Source organism: Stigmatopora argus, chromosome 6 (assembly GCF_051989625.1).
Source record: "Stigmatopora argus isolate UIUO_Sarg chromosome 6, RoL_Sarg_1.0, whole genome shotgun sequence".
NCBI lineage: Eukaryota > Metazoa > Chordata > Actinopteri > Syngnathiformes > Syngnathidae > Stigmatopora > Stigmatopora argus.
In genome coordinates, this window is record NC_135392.1 from 9,436,562 (window position 1) to 9,459,779 (window position 23,218).

General features: G+C 38.4%; 1 protein-coding gene across 1 annotated transcript in view; it reads right to left on the bottom strand.

The window, feature by feature from the left end:
• The window catches only part of suclg2 (succinate-CoA ligase GDP-forming subunit beta), a 145,116-nt gene that overhangs the window by 35,376 nt on the left and 86,522 nt on the right, over positions 1-23,218 (bottom strand). The window contains exons 4-5 of the mRNA XM_077602209.1: positions 14,588-14,691; positions 4,597-4,738 (exon numbers count right to left, since the gene is read on the bottom strand). Of these exons, the coding sequence (XP_077458335.1) occupies positions 4,597-4,680 (84 nt within the window). The 5' untranslated portion in view covers positions 4,681-4,738; positions 14,588-14,691. The remainder of the gene's footprint in view (positions 1-4,596; positions 4,739-14,587; positions 14,692-23,218) is intronic.

A 23,218-nucleotide genomic window follows, 5' to 3' on the forward strand; every position in this document is an offset into this window, starting at 1 on the left:
CATGAACAGTAGATCGGCTCACATCTGTGCCACAAGGGAATAAGTCCCGACAGATATATAAATGCATTGATATTTTTTAGGCAACATTTTCATATATTATCTAGACGGCACTTTTTCTGGTCAGTACCTTTCTATTTCTCCTGTTATCTTTTCTCAAGTGTGCACCGTTAAAATAATACTACGCAGACCAAAGCTTATTAACTAGGCTAATTAATTAAATACTTCTAGAAACAACACTCAGGTCTTTTAATTCTCAGGCCTGTCTGCTAGAGATTAGACCTGGCCTACCAGGATACAAATCTATCTGATCTAAATCCAGGAGGCCACGCTCTACCGCTCCTGCCTCTACTCATCTTGCACTACTTGTATTTACAGGTCTTTCACAGACCGATGCCATTTTTCTCTTTACCCTAATGGTTTGCATGTGACTTTCATTCTGAACAGCAAAGGACACAGAACATCACTGGAAGAAGGACTTGGTGATATGGCCTCAAATGTATGTTCCACCCATCCATTTTTTTACTGCAGATGCTGCAAATAGTATCAACTCTTGAACTGATGCTTCATTCATTCATTCATTCATTTTCCAAACGGCTTATCCTCACAAGGGTGACAAAGGGTGCTGGAGCCTATCCCAGCAAACTATGTGTACCAGGCGAGGAACAGCCTGAATCAGTGGCTAGCCAATCATAGGGCACAAGGAAATGGACAAACATTCTTGGCAATTTAGAGGGCTCAACCAGCCGACCCTTAGGATGTGGGAGGGAACTGGGGTGCTTGATGAAAACCCACGAAAGCCTGGGGAGAACATGCAAACTCCACACAGTGAGGATTGACCTGGGATTGAACCCTCGAGCACAGAAAAGTGAGGCCGTCGCGCTAACCACATAGTCGCCGGGCCGGAACTGATAGTTTCATTGTATTAGTTAGTTGGTGGGGGCTATCTTAGCTATATTTTTTTTTATGTACTACAAACATTAGTAAATAATTGTGATGGGACTTTCCACAACTGCAGTTTGACATTGGACTGCTTACTCTCTGTGAAATATGACACTTTCCTCTCCTGATGTTGCAGGATGCTGTGCTGAATGCCGTAATAGACCTTCCAAACAAGTCTATTGGGAAGGATGTCCGCTATACAAAAGGTGCTGTTTTTCACTGTCTCTCATGGATCAGTACAGCTGTGACAAGGACTTGGCAGTCTAATGCAGATACTGCCAAAGTATTGCCCTTCTGTGACTTTGTATGAGAATAGCCATTCAGAGACTTTAAAAGAAAGACACAGATGATGACCCAGCATATAAAGAGACTTTTGTTATTGTTTTTGTTAATGTTGTCATTTAATCTTAACTTGGCATGATAGGCCAAAGTCCACCTCAAAGAACTACATTTATTGTTATATTATTGTTATATGATTTGTTGTGAACACTGCAATGAAATAAAAACTCTGTAAATTAGAAACTTTAGATTAGAAGTTTAAAAGAGTAGAATTTTTCCATCACAAACGCTCCTCTGTAAAACTAGGTGGAGGAAATGGCTCTATCTGTCTGGGGATCATTATTTCGATTTAAGAAAGACATTATGGCAGGAGCAATTTGAATTCGGAAGTCCACAATAAAGTTTTTGAGATCCTTAATAGCGGCGCAAGAAATGCACCAAAACAGCAGTTTGTCTCAGCAGCCAGATGTCACAAAAATAGAGAACTACAAGGGGCTGTGATTTCTTCCAAAATTTACAATAGATGTAATGTTTTTTTGCTGAGAAAAAAATGCCCTACAATACGGGTGGCCAACTCCCGTCCTCCCGTACTCCTTTTCGGTGCCCTCTTCCATTTAATCTCTTTACGGTGGAGCCCACATAAGCCTATTGTTCCCCCACTGTTTTTTTATTTTCCAAGCACAACTTGTTTGCAAAATATCCTATCAAAGGTTCTATTTATTTTTTAATTAATGAAATGTAATTTATTTCAAGCCACCAGATTGACTAGTCAGCTATCCTGTGTAAACTTCATATCTTGCCAGTTAGGTGGAATAAGATTCCAATATCCAGTGACCGTAAAACGAACAAACTGCATAGAATAAAAGAGAATGGATGAATAAAGAAAAAAGGATGACATTTAAGCCTATATGTAGAGGAGTGTAGTGTTCATCCTTAAACCAAAAGCACTACAAAGACCAAAGTACAATCCCTGCTACAGTGCAGTACTGTGACATTTTGTAATCACTCCCTGAATGTCAAGACACTTGCTGCAGGTCTGCTAAAAGCAAAATTCTTTCACAGATTAGATGTTACTTTATTCTCATCTTAATTTGACTTTTGTCAGAGATGACTTTTTACACCAAAAATGCAGTAGCTTTGCACTCTTCCTGCTAACACTAAGACGCAAATAAAAAGTGCTGTCACGTCATGAATTTGTCTGGTAGAGCTTTGTAAGCATTTTTACTGTTGATATGTACGTGCCTACCTAAATCCATTCTAATCTAAGTAGACACTGCTCATGCGGTCCCTAATTAAATTAGAGATATACATGCCGCCAGAGAGTGATAACTTTTGGATTTTTTTTCCTTTAACAAAATTACATTTCATGTATGTAGTTTGAATAAAAATGAGGCTTATCTTTTTCCCCCATAGCATCTGTATGAACTACTCACTTTCTCACATCGACGTCATCAGAAAATCCTGGACAGAAATTAACATTGTAAATTTAAGATTTTTTTAATTTATCACAAGTCATATCATCAAAAGTTTTACAAAAATCGCATTTTGTTAAAATAATATAACCTTTGAAAATTTGGTTTTTATGCTTGTTAAAAAATCCCTATTTAAATTGTGCTTCTTGTGCTTACATTCCCAGCAAAAATGGATTTTAAAAAGCTCCTTAAAATGTATGCGCTGATATCCAAATACTGTTAGGTAAAGATCATTTTTACACTCCATTTTTTTGTGCATGCATAAAGTGCGTGAAATAAGGATATATTGGTGGTTGGCCTGCATTCCTGTGTGGTATTAAGTCCAGCAGCAGTTAGGTAGGAGTGAGTCAGGTTTTCCCCAGAGTGCAGTTGACGATAATTACTGTAGAGAGAGTGTCTCAAGAGACAGTAAGCCAGCTGCGTCCCTGGCTCCATCCCATCCATATGCCACTTTATCATTGAGGGCATACATGTAGCACATGGGCTATTCATTTCTTGTCAAGACCTCATCCGCATCATCATTTGACAGTTTGATGTTATGAATGTCACAAAACTTTCATGCCATTATAAAATGTAAATAAATAAATAAAAACTGTAAAACTAAGCAAACCTCGACAGCTTCCATTCTGCTAAAAACAGTTTCCATGCATGAAAGAGTGGGGACAAACAGATGTGTGGACTGGCACTTTGTCAACAGCATTATTATCCCCACTAGCCATCTAATGTATGTGCTGTTTAGGATTTCGGGACCTTAAAGGAGAAGTAAACAGATAAATCCATCATTCATTCATCTTCCATACCGCCCATCCTCGAAAGGGTTGCAGGGGTTGCTGGAGCCTAACCCATCTGCAGAGCTGCCAACTACCCAAACACAAAGATAGACTTATTTGCATTATGCTGTACTTTTTCAATAGTTTGCAAAAACACAATATTTCAATTATTGTAAAAACATGATAATAGTTTGATTTTAATTGTCCTATGTTATTTTTTTAACGTTTTATATCAATTTTGTTCCGGAAATGGGACAAGGGTGCTCCTGAAATAGGGTCGATAGAGGTTGGCAGCCCTGCATCTGTCTTCGGGGGAAAGGCAGACTACACCCTAGACTGGTCGCCAGTCAGTCGTAGAGCACACAGAGAGACAGATGACCATCCACACTGCCAATCATACCACCACGAGCGGTAATCAAGGCCACGCCTGCCCGCACCAAAGTCAGGTGGAAGAATCACTGAACCATCGGGTAGCTAAATCCATCATGGTTCACTTTTATTAAAGAGTCATCATAACGCTCTTTGCTGCAGATCAAAATTAAAGTGAGCACGAACAACATTGTGGGTATGTCATTCCATACTAAGCAGGTTGAGTAGGAGTAATCAACTTAACAGTAACTATGTACAGAACAAATAAGAACAGTTTTGGTTCAAAGTGCAAATCAGTTGACAATTGGTCAAAGTGCAAAATTTGACCTTTACACTTCTCTTCTCTTTACAATTCTCGGCTTGAAGCTATCACACAAAGGTTTAGCACAATTGATCACTAAAATATGACAAGGTCACTGAATGTGAAGAACGATGAGCGCACATATTATCAAGAGTGCTAGATATTAAACGCACGATTTAATTATAATTTGTTATGATCTGCTTTAACGTTTTTGATTACGCAAGCTCTTGTAATTGCAGTCACGTATCGCACCATTATAGCAACCGAGAACGCGCACGAGATGTTAATAAATGAACTTGATATCTGACTGCCACACTGTCCACTTTACCTTTATTACCCTATTCCATGAGCTCCGCTAACATGCTATATATAAATGTAGCGAGAGACCTTGACTACAGGCTGATATTCATCCAAAAACTAAAAATCAGTGCAAAGCTGCATTCTGATGAGGAGGTAGAGACAATACCTTGATTCTGTTCAGAAATAGATGCTTTGACGTGGATGCCCTAAGAACCCTCGTTGCAGCCTGGGACGCCATGGATGTCGCCATGTTGACACGGAGTGCGCGTGAAGATGGCGTCACAGACACGCCCCCGTTTCCAGGGCAACTGAAAAAAACAGTTCACAGGTTGCGTATTCAATTTGGAACTACTACTACTACTACTACTACTACTATAGTTTACTTTCGACTAATGGTCGCGTGTTTAACTATCAGTCAATAATGTGAGGATTAATCTTGGGAGAAAAAAATAAGTACAAATGTAGTAATTTATAAATTATATACTTTATATCATATTTTGAATAACAGAATGAAAATGCTAGGTGAATTATTCACAAAAAGGGAAATTAATTCATTTTTATTGCACACACTAATGACTTTATTTATGTATACTATTGTTTGAGTTCATTTTAAGAATTTGGGAAGTATTTAGACAACAGACTTTAGTAAACAGACTAAGCGATTTAAGTGAAAACTGTTTTCAGGCTAGAATGAGAATCATGTTTGAATTGGCTCAAGGGGTGCAATGTTTTGCAGATGTTTACACATAAACATTTTATGAAAAATATAAAGGGAAATCTGTAAATTGCAGCAAGCCAAAAAATTTAAAAAAATAGAATCTTATTTTGTTTTTATTTAAAATTAGTCTATTAGTGGGCTGTAAAAAAACCCTCAAGTACCCTTCATTGTCTCTTGTTTTTGAGCATTTTGCTCCATTCATTGTGTGACCTTGTGTGCAAGGTTAGGGTAGAGAATCGCAGTTCCTAGCTTAGAGGTATTGGCATAGAGTCTATGTATAAATTGCAGGATGTGTGGGATGATCTTTTCAGAATAGCTAAATAGGCCACTCAGACAGTTCTCCAGAGCCCTCATTACATGGCACATCTTGAAAGGGCATGGAGGGCAAAGTGATCATAAAGAGCAGTGATTATGGCACAGAACGAGAGATGAGTTGAAACCTCTTGGAATCAGCAAATTTGGATAGATAAGACAAGAGGGAGATGAAGAGAAACATGGTTAAGTGGGACGTTTACAAGGATACTATTATAGTGTATAAATCTTTAAAATAACAAATTAAACAAAAAAAGGTATTTTATTAGTACAAAAATGAGCAAATGCAACTAAAATCATTTCAGGCCGACACTTCTAGTTCTCGCTAATGAAGATCCAACATTATACAGGGCGTTCTGACACTTTTTGTACGATGTATGTTGTTGCCTGGTGTAAAAAACACCTTACAAAGCAATTAGTCATTCAGTGAAGAACTTGGCGTACCACAAAAAAGTTTACTAACTAGATGTATTTGGCAATTTTCCGTGTGGAGATGAAGCTGTTGACATCCTTGTCAGAAAGCCAATCCACAGCACATCATTTTGGTCTAATTTGAGAGATTGTTTTTGTTTCTAGGGAGACACAGATTATTGTTCTGGGTTAATCAGTTTTAGCTAATAGTTCTTTGAAATATATTACAATTGAAATCTTTTCTTGATTTAAAAAAGAAAAGTTTCATTTGGTATATATGTAGGTTGATAGAGCAGTGTATGTTTTCCATGGATTTAAACAAAAACTGAATCAGTGAGAACAATTCTGACCACTTCGTTAAACATCAGTCCACTTGTCTCTAGAAGAATCATGGATATTTGGAGCCTATCCCAAATAAATAAAGTAAACCCTTGACTGGTCGCCAGCCGAATGAAGCTTTTTAGCTCATTTAAAACAATTGTCACACACTCGTTCTTTTCCCGCATACAATTGTGTAGCTCCAGTCCATACATAAAGTTTGACCCAATTCTTTTGTACCATTGTCCCTTTCCTCCCTTCCCTTGAGAGAGAACACAATGTCTAGGTGGGGATACTAATTTGTGGTTTCCCCCAACAATCTATCATCAGTTTACACTCAGCAAGGAGTCATTACACCAAGAGTCAGAGCACCACAGCTCCCATCAGGCTCTACAGTCAGAAATAACCCCTCAATCACACTTAAATGGCAGCAGGGGAGTTCAGAAAACAACAGACATGGCTCACAGCAAGAAGCCCCCAACCTTACCCAGAGTGTGCAAGAGACTGTCAATCTCTGTCCCCTTTTGCACCCCAATATCAAGTGTTTTTCATTTCCACAGCTTTGTGAATGATATTTTAATCTCAACAGTGCTTCAGAGCTATTTATCACATTTCAAAAGATATGTGGTCAAAGGACACCATTATATATATATTGTAGCTTATGATGAAGGAAAAATAGATTTATTTTTTAATTCATTGTCACCTTATTCCATGCCACCGAAAAACAATAGAGTCACATGATAGGTTTAGCACACAAGTTTTTACCCCTTCGTCATGCAACCCGCAAGTGGGAATCAAACTCGACTCACTGAACCATCACTCAGGTCAATTACATTACCATATGACCCATACTGTCCAAATACTTTAATTATGGTACCTCAGTTAATAATATATATTTGATAACACAATGGATCAAAGCGCAAAGGCAAATCTATTTTACTGTAGATTGCAGAATTTAACAACTCGGTGATCCTTCGTGCGTTGGGCTCTGTTTACAAATAGATTCATGTGGCTTTAACTAGCTAAAAGACTTGACACTACACACTTAAGAGACACACTTTAGTTCATATTTTAATAGAATACCAAATGAGTTGGCAGGATTGAGAAGTACTGCTGAGTCAACCGCAAAGACTGCAAGATCTCAGACCACAAGCATGGGCTCCTTGACAAGATAAGAAATTTAATAGTGGGGAAAAAAAGAGGAGAGGAGAAAATAAAATAAAAGTGATCGTCAGGCCACAAGATGGCCATTGCCATCATGTATTCAGCACATCTCTATTTAACAGATGGCAAACATATTCCGTCATCATTTTTTGTGCAAACCTTCAGTTCCCAATGTCATTTCTTTATGCATATGTATGATTAGGGCCTTTCTTTCATCCTTGAGTCCTCCTCAGGATTTTGAGATTATGACAGAGTAAACATTTTTTCTCTGTTATGAATACATATTGAGTTCCATGAACCACCCATTCCAACCTTTACACACAGTAACCACTGAAGAACAGGACACCTGTGACGCTTGTCTAATTTTATGTAGTTTTAAATATTTAGTTTAGTTGGAAACTTTTTGTGTAAGTGTGAAATGTGCAAACAGGACAGAATCAAGAATAGCGGTTCACTTGTACTACTTCTTATTGTTAAGCCATTGAGGCTTCAATCTTTCCCATGTTGTGTCATTCTAGGACCCCAATTATTGATTTATATACATTAATATTAATTAAGTATATTATTAACTGTGCCATTAAGAGTTGTTTTTTTAGTATCCCTTTAAAATCAATTCTAATCAAATCCAATGCTACCAAATTCAATGCAGAAGTCACAGTAAATCATACTGCATAAAGTAATGGTGGTGTCATGGACTCCTCCTCAACTCTAAGGTATCACTGTAAAAATCCCCCCGGCCCCCACTCACACTCTGTATGAACAAAGTGAGGCTAGCAAAACCGTGGAAGTTCTCAGATGTGCAAATGAAAGAATAAATGAAGCCAGATTCCTTCACAAACTTGACAGCCTGTGCCTACCCACCTCTCTAAGTGGAACTAGATCATAGTTTAAAACTTTTAGCTGCTCCTCTGCTTCTGGCCTTTTTACAACACAGCTCTTGAATATCAACAACTACATTTCCTGTGACCTCCAAAGAAGCAGTAAACCTCTTTATGTAAACTAAACATTACAATTCAAACAGACAAACAGAATTATTCACCTAGAACTAGGAAGATGTTTTTTCCAGAGCGCCCAAAGAACAAACACATAATTGTATTACCGCTATAATGCAACAAAAAAGTAATAAATGTAAGTTCTCTGCTACCATTTTGGCATCTGAAGTCATGATTATTGCAGCAATTGTAATATATTTCCAAGTTTCTTGGTGCAGATTTGGAGTGATACTGACAGTTTCTATTACAGTTTGACATACGTAAAGTATACCACAGAAAAGCGACTCATTCAAAAATACAAATTAAGATACGCAAAGAAAATAGAACTGTCTTTAAACATGCTGAATGAAAAATTGAGTATTATATAAATGTCTTTATGGAGATCATCTGTTGAGTCCCGGGGTAAGCATGAAAAATGCATGCAGGTGGGAAGGTAAGAAATGTCAATAGAGGAATCAAAGCAATCAGGAGGCTGCTGAAGGCGATATTGGTGTGATAAATCATGTTGTTCCTGATGGAGGTCAAATAAGTGTGAGAAGGAGGAAAAGGGTATGAGTAGAAGAGCTTTGCGCATGCGAAGGCCCAGCTTGCTTAATCACCACCCAAGAATACCATGAAGATGGACTTTGCAGCGGTTCGATTCAAAGTGCATTATTATGGTTGTGTGTGTGTTTTATTATTTGTGCTAATACCACTTTCTTGGGAAAAATGTTGATAAATACACTCCTGCAATAATAGCCTAGAAGGATATCATTTTCATCAAAAAGCTGACACATAGCCTGAGCACTAATGGATGATGATGATGTTTATTTTGACAATCATAATTTAGGGCAGTAAGCAATTTGCACTTTTACTAGAAGAAAATAGTTCTTTCTGCGCATTGACAAATGGTGATGGAGCCCTGAGCTTCCCACTAAAAATCATATTTGGCTATTTACCATGCTGCCCTTTAAGACTGCAAAAAGAAATAATACTGAAACAATGTGATGTAAATATAAGTCACCGTAATGGGTTATACGCGTAGTGCCAAAGTAGTCTGCCACTCCGCCATAGTGGCTAAAGGATAACCAAGGCGCAGTCACATGTGAATATAAGAGGATAAGAGAGAGGAGGAAGTTGTCTGAGGCTCCATTAACCTTGTTTGTGTAAAAGCACCTCCACTCGCCCAAACATATCCCACATTGCATGAAAGACCTCAGGGAACCATACACTAATTAACCTTGTGGAGACACCCACAGCAAAGGATGCTGGGGCCAGAATACTAAGGAGGCCTTTTCCTGGTCATTAGCAAGAAGATAAACACATCTAATTCTGAAGCACCTTTTTGACATAAAACCAATATTTGTCCAAATCTGTGAGGAGTGCTGAAACTGATTCTTAGAAGCATGTTTTAACCCAATGGAAACTATAGTTGCTGAATTATTGTCTAATAAGTGGATTGGCACTACGTGATGAGTCAGTTAGAAGATTTAAAGTTGAATATCGCTAGAATTTTGAAGAAGAAAAAATAAAATAGATACTTTTGCCTTCTTCATCTTGCACAGCAACTTGGTTAATTAAATCCCTAAATAGCTTGACAAACTCAAGGTGTCTGAACCAGAAGGAAGAGAATGCTTGCAAGGAAGCAAGGGAAAGTTAAACTTCTCCCTGTTGCTGCATGCACATTTCTGCATCGGATCAGACTGACTTTTTCTTTATTCCTTCTCACTCAAGAGTGTTTTATCTACTTTCTTTTTAAGCCTGGACAATGTTTTTGTGTTTGACACATCCCTACCTAACTCACTTTGACTAAATAGTGCAACAAAGTGGTGGGATGTTTTTAGCCAAGGGAAAATCGACAGGAATCTGAAAATTGATTTTTCCATTCAAGGGACATCATGCAACTGAATATCTTGTATTTCTTCTCTAGCTCTCTCTCTGGTATTTTATATCAAATCTCTATCCACAGAGAAGCAGATGTCAGTTCTGAAAGTTATTCTGGCACTTAGTCACATTTCACTCGAAGGTCGAAGGACTGAGGAAGTGGTCAGGAAGGGAAGTAGTATGTATGAACACCCCTGACCTCTGATTGATCTAGTCTAGTTTTTTTTATTGTGTCATGCAGCATTGTTTATTGCCAGGCATCTGATATCAAGTCGACTTATTTAGAGTCAGGAGACAGCATGGCACGTGCTCAGACACCTTCTGGGCTTCATGCATAATGCTCTTTGTGCTTCCTGGGAAGGATGGACCAGTGACAAAGAGGACTGAGTTCCTTCCAGAATCTTAAATGGTTTACGCTCACTTTCTTCCTCTTCTTGCTTTGCTCGGTCTCCCACTCACTGGTAACAGCACAAATCATTGATGTGTCTCCTTGATTTGCATGAAATGAGAACAAAGGAATCACATTTATCCTTAGCTTGCTTAGACTGTTCATTTCTCCAAATGTATTTTACGCTTTTTCCAATATGTTCCTCTACTGTTCTCTTTTTATCTCTACTTTTTATTTATATTACGTGAATATTTGACCTGTGCCAAATGTGTTGATTCAGAAAAGAGATGGACTTCTGTGTATTCATACACAGGCAGAAAGAGATGCAGGAAGAGAGATTAGTAAAGCGTAAAATAGAGAATGGGCCCCTGGCGTAATGCAGTTATGATTATGAACTCAAATGTATACTGTTTTCAAGTGTGAAATATGATCTTGGTTCATGAGGACATTATGAACAAGAGGTATACTCTCAAAGGTTAAGTTAGGTTAGGACATAGAGACCCTAAGGGCTTACTTTTAGACCAATATAGTGTCAAGCTTGGATTCATTGTGTGTCAGACTCATGTACCCCGAGGAGACAAGATAAGGGAATGTTTCTTCATAGTCCTAGTCATTTGCATTTCAGGATGCAGTAATTCTATTTTAATTAAAGAAACACTCAACTTTTGAACTGAATGCACATCATGAAAGATTGTGAGGTAGGATGTCATCCCAAAGTGGGAGCTGTTTCAAACGGACAATTTCAGCCTTTTTGTGTTTTTACTGTCTGTAAAGTGCCAAAGAACCAGTACTGTTTTAGCACTCGTTAATAATAAGCACTGTAAATCATTGTAGGTAATGAGTAGCGGATGGTCATTTTGAAACAAAATTGCGGTGGCCAAAAAGTTTCAGGAGAACTGCATATTCCGGAATACTTTGGGGAAAAAAAAGAAGAAAAAAAAAACAATACAAGTTGCCGCATCATGACACCCAATCGCTACAACATCACTGCCAGTTACCACAACACAAACTACCATTGCCATAACCTGGACCAGGCAAACATTAGTGCGTGGCTAAAACCTCAAAAGCCATTATGTTTCATTTAACAGTCTTTCAAGGTTTGCAACTTCAAAATATCAATAGCTGGCATCATTTTTAAAGACTTCTGTTGTTCATGGGATTGTAGCCCAGATTTCTACACCCTATGATGATTTTGGAACGCTGACAAACACCTCACAACAGAGTCATATCAGCTCCCTGCTGTACTGCCTAAGGCATTCTATGTGAATGGTTCAAAGATCATGCTGTTCTGGGCTCTCAGATGATCCGTTACGTATCAGCAAGTGAAGTACATCATGATTTTATTTGTGAGGCCCCTTACTGTCATGTTTTGTATTGAGATGCAAAAAGGTGCTATTGTGTTGTGGAAATGAATGGTTCTATGTATGTGAGAATATATCTGACTTCCAAGAATGGTTTGTTAAAAAATACACTGACAAAAAGATTTTGAAATCCAAAAGAGACAATTGCGTAACTCTTTTCCTGGCTTGTATTTAATCGAATCTGAGATCTTTATAAGTTGACCCTTTGTGCTCAATTGCTTTGTCTGATTTGTCACCCTTCAGATATTTTCTAAGCGAAGCAAATTTCCTCTCTGACATAGGGCGAGATGGATGCTGATGTGCGGTCTAATAATCTCATCAGACACGCTGTTCCACCTCAGCTTCTACTTTTCACTCCCCTTTAGCACCGCTATGATTAGGCCTTGGAATTGAATTTTGTGCAGTTCTATCATTTTTATGTTGTGTTATGTTTGTGTTCCACCGCACTCGTTTCACCTCCCTATTCATTTCTCTTCACATTGCAGCGCATACAAACATTCTGTTTGTGTTCTCTTCTAAAAATAAGTTTTATGCCTATGATGAATATATACAACTTTAATTATGCCGTTTGCGGAAATGCATTCCATATCTTTATTTTTGATTAAAGTAATCCTTTAAGTAGTTACTGGTATTGGCTGTTGCGTAGGTACATTGCTAAAATTCTACTAAGTAGACTCCTCAATCTGTAACCCCATGCATTATTAATACAATATAGATATAAACGAATAAATAATATACGAGCTAAAATGCTTCCAAAGCAATCAAATGAATAACCTAGATAGCAAAAGGTTTAAAGCACTTAACATACCAAGTGAGTAGAAAGGCCCCAGTAAAGTGGCCTGTTGTTGGAGGCAAGGTTTTTAATTACTTCGCCATTCCATTAACATTTGTCTAATATAATTCTAAGCTTGTTATGGGTTACATAGGCACAAATGATTATAACATACTTACCATTGCTTTTGTTTTACAATTTATCTTCTGTTGCATTTTCATTATTAGAAGAAAGGTGAGATTCACCAATAATAGCCATTTCTTTGTTGCCAACGGCCTCATGCAGTATGACTTGATTGTCCCCAAAAACCATGAATACAATAATTAAGCTTATTTTCTTTTTTTTGCTGCTCCAAATATGTCTTTAACACATGTTTGTCACTGCCCTTGTGTCAGTCATTGTTCAGTAGTTGGAGAAAGTGTCTTCTTTCTCACATTTCCTACCCATGGCAGTTTCCCTCAAGGGAGATATACTCATTCCCGCTTGTTGGAGAGAGAGCAGAGGCCAGAATTTACTTCCCACACAGACTGAAGCATATTATACACAGGGGCCATAGAAACTAGTAGCTGATCTTCATTCGACCTTGTTTGGACTAAGTTTCTCTCAGCTAGATGACGATGGTCGAGAAAGAAATATTCAGTGAACGGTGCGACATCATGATGACACCCCTGTAGCCCCTGGCAGGTAACTCTGGGCAGCTCTGATGCCGACAATAACACAAACATCCCTTCAGGCTGGATGAATGATATTACATCATAAGTTCGCACACAGGTGGCACCCTGTTGTGCGTCCTATATAAAGCATTTAAATACAGTAGGTGAGTCAAGCTGTGAATAATGTGACATTCTGATATTTTAGCAATTATAGGTCAGTTACACAGCCAAGAAATTTAAAGATTTTGCAAGCAGTTTTTGTGAGCTATGAATAGCCCAAGTATTATTTCTGCATTCAATTCATTTCTTATTAGAGGAAAGGAGTGATAGTTCTGACTTTAAAGTTAAATGCAATTCAGGAAAAAAATGTGTTCACCATTTGCAAACTCAACTACCAAACTTGCAATTTCATTTTCTTGTGTAACCAAACCTGTTTTTGTTCTTTTCTTCTTTTCTATTTGTGTCTTTCTATATCACCTTTGTGTGTGTTTTGAACATAGACAGTGTTGCTCCAGGCATTCAATCACTTTTCTTGACATGTTCGAGTTAGCATTTTCATATAGAATTGAAAATGTATTTTACTGTATATATTTATGAATGTCTAAATCATTTTTAATTTTCTCTCATTGAGTTCATTCAGTCTATCGAGTTGGACAAATTAGGTCACAATAATGTGGATGTGTGAAAGTTAGAAATAATATATTTATATCTTTGTCTCAAAATCACAAAAAGTGTGGGACATGAGCAAGATTGTCAAGACATTTTAAACACTATGCATATGTTATACCATATAAATATGTATAAAAATCCAGCATTTGTATGCATGAACAACTTACTGAATACCTGGGACTGAAAGCAAAGATGGTTATCACGTCCTCAAACTACATGAAAAATATGCTTAGTGCCGCATTACCATATTTCTCTGATAGAGGCATTGTGGAGAGAAATGGCTAGGAATGGAGTTATGGTATATGGGACCCACATGACTCTAAGGAGGGCTAGGCGGCCTGCAGAACAATTTCGAGGAAATTGGGTGCTAAAATTTGATTTACAATATACCTGAAAGGTTGGTGAAAGGACTGCATTTGTAATAAATCAGATTGAGCATATAAGCAATAGTTGTGTTTGCTTTGTATCAATATTGTTGTTTGAGAAAGAAGGAACAAAGAGTGAGGAAACATTCGTTCATTTTCTCTACCACTTACCCTTACAAGGATCGATGAGGGTGCTGGAGACTAACCCAGCCAACTCTGGGCAGCAGTCAGGGGACACCCAGAATTGATTTCCAGCCAATCTTCCACCATGCTGCCTGTGTAGAGACAATGCTTTGTAAATCTTCTCTTTTATTTATTCATTTTTATTTTACTTACAATCCTTGACTTAGAGAGTATCAAATATTTTCTGGTTTTGAGTTTTTTCAGTCAATTATTACTTAAGCTTCCACCCACAGGAATTGTAAATGCTTCCACTGATGGCTCTAATTATTTTTTGACTGTGGGTGGTGATGTCACTGTGTGAAACATCCACAACAGTTTCTTCCATTGATTTTTCAAATGTTTTTTTAAACACATGGATTTCCGACATGAGGACAAAGGAATTCTTATAGCATTTGAAAATGATAGCAAGATATTTTATCATTATTTACCATAGTTGCAGTAAGCAAGTTGTAAGTTACAATTGTCGGTGGCAGTTTTTTAATTTATCAGAAACCAAGAACAAACATTATATGTAAAAGTAATGAAAAAAAATGAAAAAAAGGGAAAAGCAGACTTAATTGTTACCTGTTAATGTAACAAATTAACATATTTTTGGATAACCCCAGTCTAAAAAAGACAATATTACAAGCTGTTGGCGGTCAGAATGAAAAGAATAAAAGACATAAATCGCACTTGAGAATATACGCAGGTGCAGTCAAACTATTAAAAAAGGTGGAAATTATAGTCCGAAAATACGAGATATGGTTCTCTATCTGGCATATTATATCTCCAGAGAAATGTATCCAGAGGATGATCGAGTCATCTGAGTGAGAATAGGATCATTGTGACTTTTTGTAAGTGCTTTGCTTTGTGATTCACCTCACTTTCTTCACTCCAGTCTGCTCTACTGTGAAATCCTTCACTCAGTCACACTTGACTTATTTTCTTGTCGGAGAGCCACAAGTAAAACTGGTCCTGGGGTGATCATTTTTATGAAGTGGGTACGGGGATGTCTTCATTAAACTAACCTGATTACAGACTACCTATTTGCCTGTGTGAGCGCACACTGCAATCTGAAAGAACACCTGGGCTACTAGGTGACGCAAAAAGGAAAGCATGCCAAAGTACTTGGCAAAGCCCCAAAATGAATTGGGGTGAGTGAACAATTGCGCTCTATCATGACCTTGGGGAGAGGTGAACGCTGCTTACTGCTCCCTTGGAAACCAAGTGAATACAGTCTTTTATCACAGCCTCACTATGAAATGTGTAGGATATGTTAATCCTTCTGGGACGGGGAAGAGGAGAGCCAGGTTCCAAAGGTGCCAAACAATGGTGTTTGGTGGGGAAAGAGAGCATGAAAGACACACAGAAGTGAAGAAAATTGGTTCTGCCTGGACAGAGGATAGCATTCAAGGGAGAAAGAGACTTTGGGAGGAAGACAGAAAGGTGACAGGCGTGTGCCGACACACGCAGACGTCAGAGCCAACAGAAGAAAGGAGATGGAGCCACTACACTCACATGGAAAGACAAGGGCACATTGACGTTACAGCTGAAAGCCTTTCAGATTTTGTCAATGTGACATAAGAGCGGGGCATCATCTATTTTTTTTCCAGAAACAGATGACTTGTTCAAGGTACGTGTTACAGACATGTCAATTGACAATGTCGTTGTGGCAGTACTGTGCAACTGCAGCGTGACGATTGCAGTCGACCAATAAAATCATTTGACTACAGCAAAGTCACATCCACATGTCATAGTTAGCAGATGGCTGGAGATTGCTCATCAGGGAAACGATGAAAATGGTAATGTAGCACATAGACGCTTGGTAATGTTCTGATAATGGGGCTAACTATCTGTGTTATGAATGAAGTAGAGAGTCGACACTGTCATTTGTTGCAGATTTAATGGAAGCCTTAGGACATCCAGTAGACTGAGTTTCATTGAAGTGCTGAGAGGGGTTCTGGGGTTCAATTAATGTACAAGTATGGGAACAATGAATATTGGTATTTTACCATGTGTCTTCCATCCATCATTTATCCAATTCATGCTGTTTACTGGAATGAAGAAACTGAAATTGTATTACATGAGTTACCAAAGCAAGTACGTACTATGTTTTATGAGTGAGAGACAAAGACAGAGTGAGGGGAGAGCCCATACACAAAAGTCTGATGAAAGTGAATACCCCTCTCCAGTCATGACAGTCACCTCACACTGTCACCATCTATTGAGTAAGTAGAGTGAGAGGCGTCAGGGATACACCAGCATCTGCAGGACCACCTGCTTTTTATCTCAGTACCCAAGTCATACGATCCCCGGCCTGCTGTACTCCTGCTTCATCTCTACCTAAACTGATCAGTATGCATATTGATGCATGCTGCCCGCCTGCCAGGAGAAGAGTAGAAAAGGCTATAATCTATGACTGCCATGAGGACTTTAAGGAGCCTAGTTGTTACCTCCCATTCCGTATAAATGCTCTCACCACAGCCGCTTCCCCATAGTCGTAACGTTGGAGCTGTCAGTAGGCAGAGAGTTACGACCTTAGCACAGAGAGGGCATTTTGTCACAGAGATGAAAAGTGGATAAAAAGAATGTGGGCAGTGGAGGACTATAAACCTACTTTATTGCATTGCAGTGAGTTGCTTTCACATGCTTTTAATTAATGATACCGTAGCAGACCCGGCGCTATTTTGTGGTATGTGAGTTAGAGTACTCTGTATCGAGATAGATCCAGACCTACTGAGCTGTGTTAGTGTTAGAAAGACAGATGATGGTTAAATAGATAGTGTAGATGGATGGATGGATGGGTGGTTGGATAGGATGGTAGGTAGGTCAAGTTAGCTAAGGCAGACAGTCAGACGGATGGACGCACATGTACGTGCATACGGACAGACAAATGCTAAGTGGGAAAGTCTTTACAATGACAGTACTATGTTAAATTTAGCTTTCGATTTTTCTAAATCTTGACGCCGCCTTTCAATGCGATTGAGATCAATTGCCAAGCACAGTATCTTTTCACCCACTCATCTCAAAGTATTCTTCATCCCTAGTTTTGCTTAGCCATACTGCTTGCTTAACAAGTTTCCTATGTCTCTAATTTGTCGATGACCATTGTTGATCTCCTACATATCCTTGCCTCCATCCTTTCTCCCATATGTCTCTTCACCCACTCATGCACCTCCTGCAATCCAACCTGCTCTGCACCCGTGAACCTGCCTGCATTGTGCCGGTGCTTTGCGGGCCTGCCTACTCACTCATCTGGCTGTCTGCCTTCCATCTTCTTCAGCAATCCTTCCACTTTACTGTTTCCAGTGTTACCAATGTAGGTATTGAATTTTATTCCCCACCTGAAATACCCCTAAAGGAAATTACTTTGCAAACTGGAAGCAAAAAGTGTTTCGACAGTAAAATGGAGATAGCACCAGAGACACATTGTGGCATTTTTTTTTAAGTACATACAAATAAAACAATAAAATAATGGGCTTTTTTCACAAACAGCAGCTTGAAAGATTGGCAAGGGCAATAAAAATATACAGCGTGATTAAAATCCATAGAAGGAGGAACAAATGCATTTTTAATGACTCATCACAAAAAGAAGCAATCTACTCTCACAAGATAGCTCTAAAAATGGATTACTGGTTTTCCAAACTAGAATGACCGCCACTCTCAACTGTGTTAGTCCTTGGTGGTGGCTTATTTATTATACATGTATCAGCTCAATGGGAAGAGTATTCCCCTGCTTATCAATGTTTTATTTGATCTCTAACATTTTATTTCTTTGACCTGGTATCAATTTGTGCCATGTGTGTGCTTGAAATAACAAAGAGAATTAGGCTTCAATTCTTTGGCATAAGCCCATACATGTAACATAATAGAACTGCAGCAAAAAACATTTCTAACAGTTATTGTCAGCCATTGATTGGATGCATAGGAGTCTCTGTGAGCACAGACAGGCTTTAAAACTGCCGGGGGTTCTTTTTCTTGTGCCCAGGGGATAAACCCTTAGAAATTAAACCAAAAACTGGATATTCTTTCTTTTTCTCTCTCTCATACATACATACACACACACTGAAGGAAAAAATGAGATCCGGCCCAGGACACAGCAAATTGAGAATTCTTGAAAAAGGGCACACACTTCTGAAATAATCTCATGGTTTCCAGTTTTCGTGGATATGGAAGAGGTTTTATTCTGATCTTGCCTTTTTTCACCTTTAATGATGATGGTCACCTATATGGCCCAAATATTGAATAGCCTTTTAGCAAAGCTTTTAGCTTCTTTTTTTAATTACTGAGTTACCACTTTAACTTATTTACTAACTTTCGGCAATGCTTTTAGCAAACTATTCTCCTAATCTATGTTAATCCATTTTAGTAAAGCTTTCAGTAAACCCATTTTGCAGGAGCCATTTCCCAGCTGCAGTAACTTGTGCATTGGATACATTAGTACCATAACATGGCCAGATTTACCATTGGACCTTAAATACCGTAAGTATGAGTTAGTAATGTTTTCCACCAATCAATCCACCAATGGACAATATTTTCATAGACAATTTGTGTCCTCTGTTTTATTGCACAGCTGCTATTTGAACATACTCCATTTAATATGATGAGAAACCAAATATCAGGACCATCACTACAGCAGCAGAGATGGGCGCATACTCTAGCCAGATTGTTTATTTTTATTAATACATTTTATTGGAAAGCACTTTGTCCTTTGAGGGCAAGTAGGGTAGTTAAGAGACCGTGTTAATGGGCTAGGGATATTGGTTGAGGAGTACACATAGCTTTGGCCCATGAGACACAGTTCAGTCCTGACAAAATCACCACTTACAAGTTATTAGTGAAGTTAACTTTCATAAAGAAGACTTACACAGTCCAATTTGGCATTAGCAGAATTCATTCATTCATCTTCCATACCAGCCATCCTTGAAAGGGTTGCGGGGGCTGCTGGAGCCTAACCCAGCTGCCTTTGGGCAAAAGGCAGACTACACCCTAGACTGGTCACCAGTCAGTCATAAGGCACAACGAGAGACAAACGACCATCTGCACTCCCAATCATACAGCTACCATCGGGAATTGAGCCCACGCCTGTCCCCCGGAAGTCAGGCCAGTGAACCTCTACACCACGAGGCATCACCATTAGCAGAATTAATTTCTTTATTTTAAACCCTGATTAATGCACATGGTACATTCCACATAACATCACACAGCTTAAAATAAACATTCATATACTTATAGCGGCTGCAGAATGCTCCAAGGTACCAATAATTTTCCATCAGAAAACCACCTTAAGGGTGAAATTAGTCATGTTAATATAATCCATATTATTCCGAACGATGGCAATGAGAGTGCAGCAGTTTCGCAAACCAAAGTAGGATAACCGACCATCCATTTTTAATAAATTCATGTCCAGATTAGACATGGAGAAGGGCCGAACATCTCAGCATTTACTCCCCCTTCCCTCAATCCACATGTGAAAAAACAAATATATATTTTTAGTTTAAGTAAAGATGCCAGTATGCTGGTGTTCCCCCTATTGTAATTTATTCTAATGCTTATGCCTATTCAAATCAGCAAACGAATGCACAGGGCGCAATGGCTAAGGGCAATGGGTCTATTTTACTCCAAAACATGAAACTATTGGGATTGTCCTGTTTGTAGTGCATATGTTAGAAAGCACTAGAGTACATTTGTTTCCTAATGTTATTCATTTGCAAATACCAGGTACATTTAAAAGGTACGTTCGCCTGGCCAAACATAATGATTCCTGCAAATAACCAAAAAGAGTCATAACATTTTACTTCCAACAACTGCATTTTTAGGACTTTTGTTTCCCAATATATGCACAATTGCTGTACCCCTAAAGCAGGTAAATAAGCGATCTGGCATGAATCACTTTAAAGCAGTCACAAAAGGCAGCTAGCTTTTAGGTTTTTGTCAGGATGAGTGCACATGTTTTAATCAAAGGCTCACTTGCTTTGCCCCTGGCTACATCTGCCAGTATACCTTTTTGTCAAAGCAACATAGAAATATACATGAGAAAGGATTGACAATGGATGAAACAAAGCAATGTGACAGGTTTAACCCAAAGGCATGATGGGAAATCATGACTGTCTGGAGCATATACCACCTGCATATGGAATATGTCCATAGTATCTTACTAAACATAGGTTACATATAATACAGTGTGGCATGGTGACAGGTGGTACCCACACATGCCTGAAATTTTGCATTCTTGTTCTTAAGTGGCTTTTCTTCAAGACATCAGTGTGCCAGTTAGTCACCTCTTTTTAAAAAATGATCCACTCGGAAACCAATTTTCAAACATTGCAAACCAAGACCGGAAGAAAAGAACAAAGGCATCATCCCTTTTGCCATGAACTTTTTACACAGTTATAAATACATAGTGGCATTTCATGTAGTTATTCATCATTCCCCATTTATGTTGTTCCTTCAGTAATGATCATGGCATTTCTTATTCTAGCATTGACACTTGACATCATTTTGCACATCACTCTATTAAACACTGTTTTTGATTAGTGTTACTTTACCCTCACTCTCCTTACATTGCTTAATGATACCTTGTACATAATTTATTTATGTCCTTCTCATTTTGTTTTGGTTTCTGATCTAGCTGTAGAAGACATTTTGACTCAAACTGCTATTAAAACATTTCTTGTGTGTCTCAGACACTTCTGATTTTGCCTCCGTGTACTTAGAAAGATAATGAGGTCTAATGTCATATGAATGGGTTTGCATAAACAACCAAATGCTGCTAAATGTCAATGTAAGACAAAAAAAACTGACATTTAGCAGAAGTCCTTAATCACTGAGCTTAACTATAAAGGACACAACGAGGTTGATGTTTTTCTCATTTTTAGCTAGCGAACAACAGATCTATCTTGTTTCTTATCTATTCATGCATGATAGTTACAGGAAAACATGCCTGACGTTCATCGATCCTATACTTCTAGGCCAAGGGGCAGAAATGGCTCTATTGTATTCCACCGAAATGGCCCTTTCATCTTCCAAGTGTTATTGACAGCAGAAAAGCAGAGGCGAAGGCAAAGGGGGGGATAAAAAGGGCTTACTCAAGTGCAATCATTTTACTAAATACACAATTTTGCACTGTGTACGGCTTCAGCTTTACAGATATCTATAGATGCACTCACCATGCCACTCAGAGGAGTTCAATAGCATTAAAATAAGAAATGTTTTGATTCCACGTACGTCAGCTTGTGTCACCTAAAATAAACGATGTCCAATCACATGAATAATCTTGCTGTTTAGTTGTCACAACATCATAGGACAGTTTTGGAACTTACACTTGATTTGATTTTTGACACATCCTAAAAAGACACAAACATGCACATGCGAACAGAGCAGTGTGAGATTCATAGCCAACACAATCCGAGCCAAAACTCTTATCAGTGATATAAACCTGCTAAACTCTAATCCACCATGCTGCCAAACAGTGATGGTTAGAGCATCTGTCATGTATGTAAAAGGTGCTCTGGCAAGGTTATTATGCAGAACTGTGAAAGTGATCTTAATTCTAAAAGATCCTGCTCGTTTCTCCAATACAATTGTATAAAGAGTTCATCCACATAAATTGTAAGAGTCGTTGTCTAAAACACTAGGAGAACACATCCAAATATATGCAGGCAAAGTGTTACCAAATATGCAGGACCTATTTATGTCAGTGAGCATTAGTTCATCCCACGTACAGAATAACATTGCTGCTGCTTTGGCTGTTTTTTCTCTACACTGACGGGCATGCTAAACATTTGACATGCACGTAGACAGGCCTAACGGTCAGAGGTTTGGATCCTCGTGTAGACCCTTATTGCAGTCTATGGCTTCATTGTTCCCTAATAGTCAACATCCAAGATGAAAGAATCTCATTTGTAATGACCACCTCAAATGATCCGAAACTGAGCGACACAGAAACAAGACGCAAACATCTACTGAATGTAGACAGCCGTGTTCACTTTTGTTGTCTTGCTGTCTTGGAAACCCGCAGTGAAGCAAACATCAAGCTGTGTTTCCCAACACAAAGTGCTTCTGACACCTTTGGCACTGAGTATGACTCCTCCCATTCTGACAACTCCAAAGAAAATGCAGGTGATCAAAATGGAAATTCAGGGCGTACCAATTCAGTGACAGGCGAAGGCTGTGTGAATTTTCTGCTAATGATTTAATGATTTATTACTGCTGCTCCATGATCACACTGACCTGTAATATTTCGGAGGACTCTTTCAGTACATTTATGTCCTAAATCTGACTTTTTCTCTTGACTTATCGACACCTATCGAAACATTAAACATCTTTGTATTTCCAAGAAGTGGCCATCTGACATGCTTGCAGACATGTTATCAACACTCATTCATCATTTCTTTTAAATTAAATGTGTATTTTGTGATCAGCCTTTGCTTTTTGATTTGCCTTTTTTTTATTTGACAGCTTTTGTTTATGTTTTGTTTTACATTGCAGGGCCCACTTATTAAATACTTTTAGCAAACTAGCTTGCATTCATTTATTCATAATCATATGAAACAATGAAAGTACCTTATCAGTCATTTAGCCTATTTCCAAGATGATGCTTCATGTGTTTGTAGATATAACTGTTACATTTTATGCGTT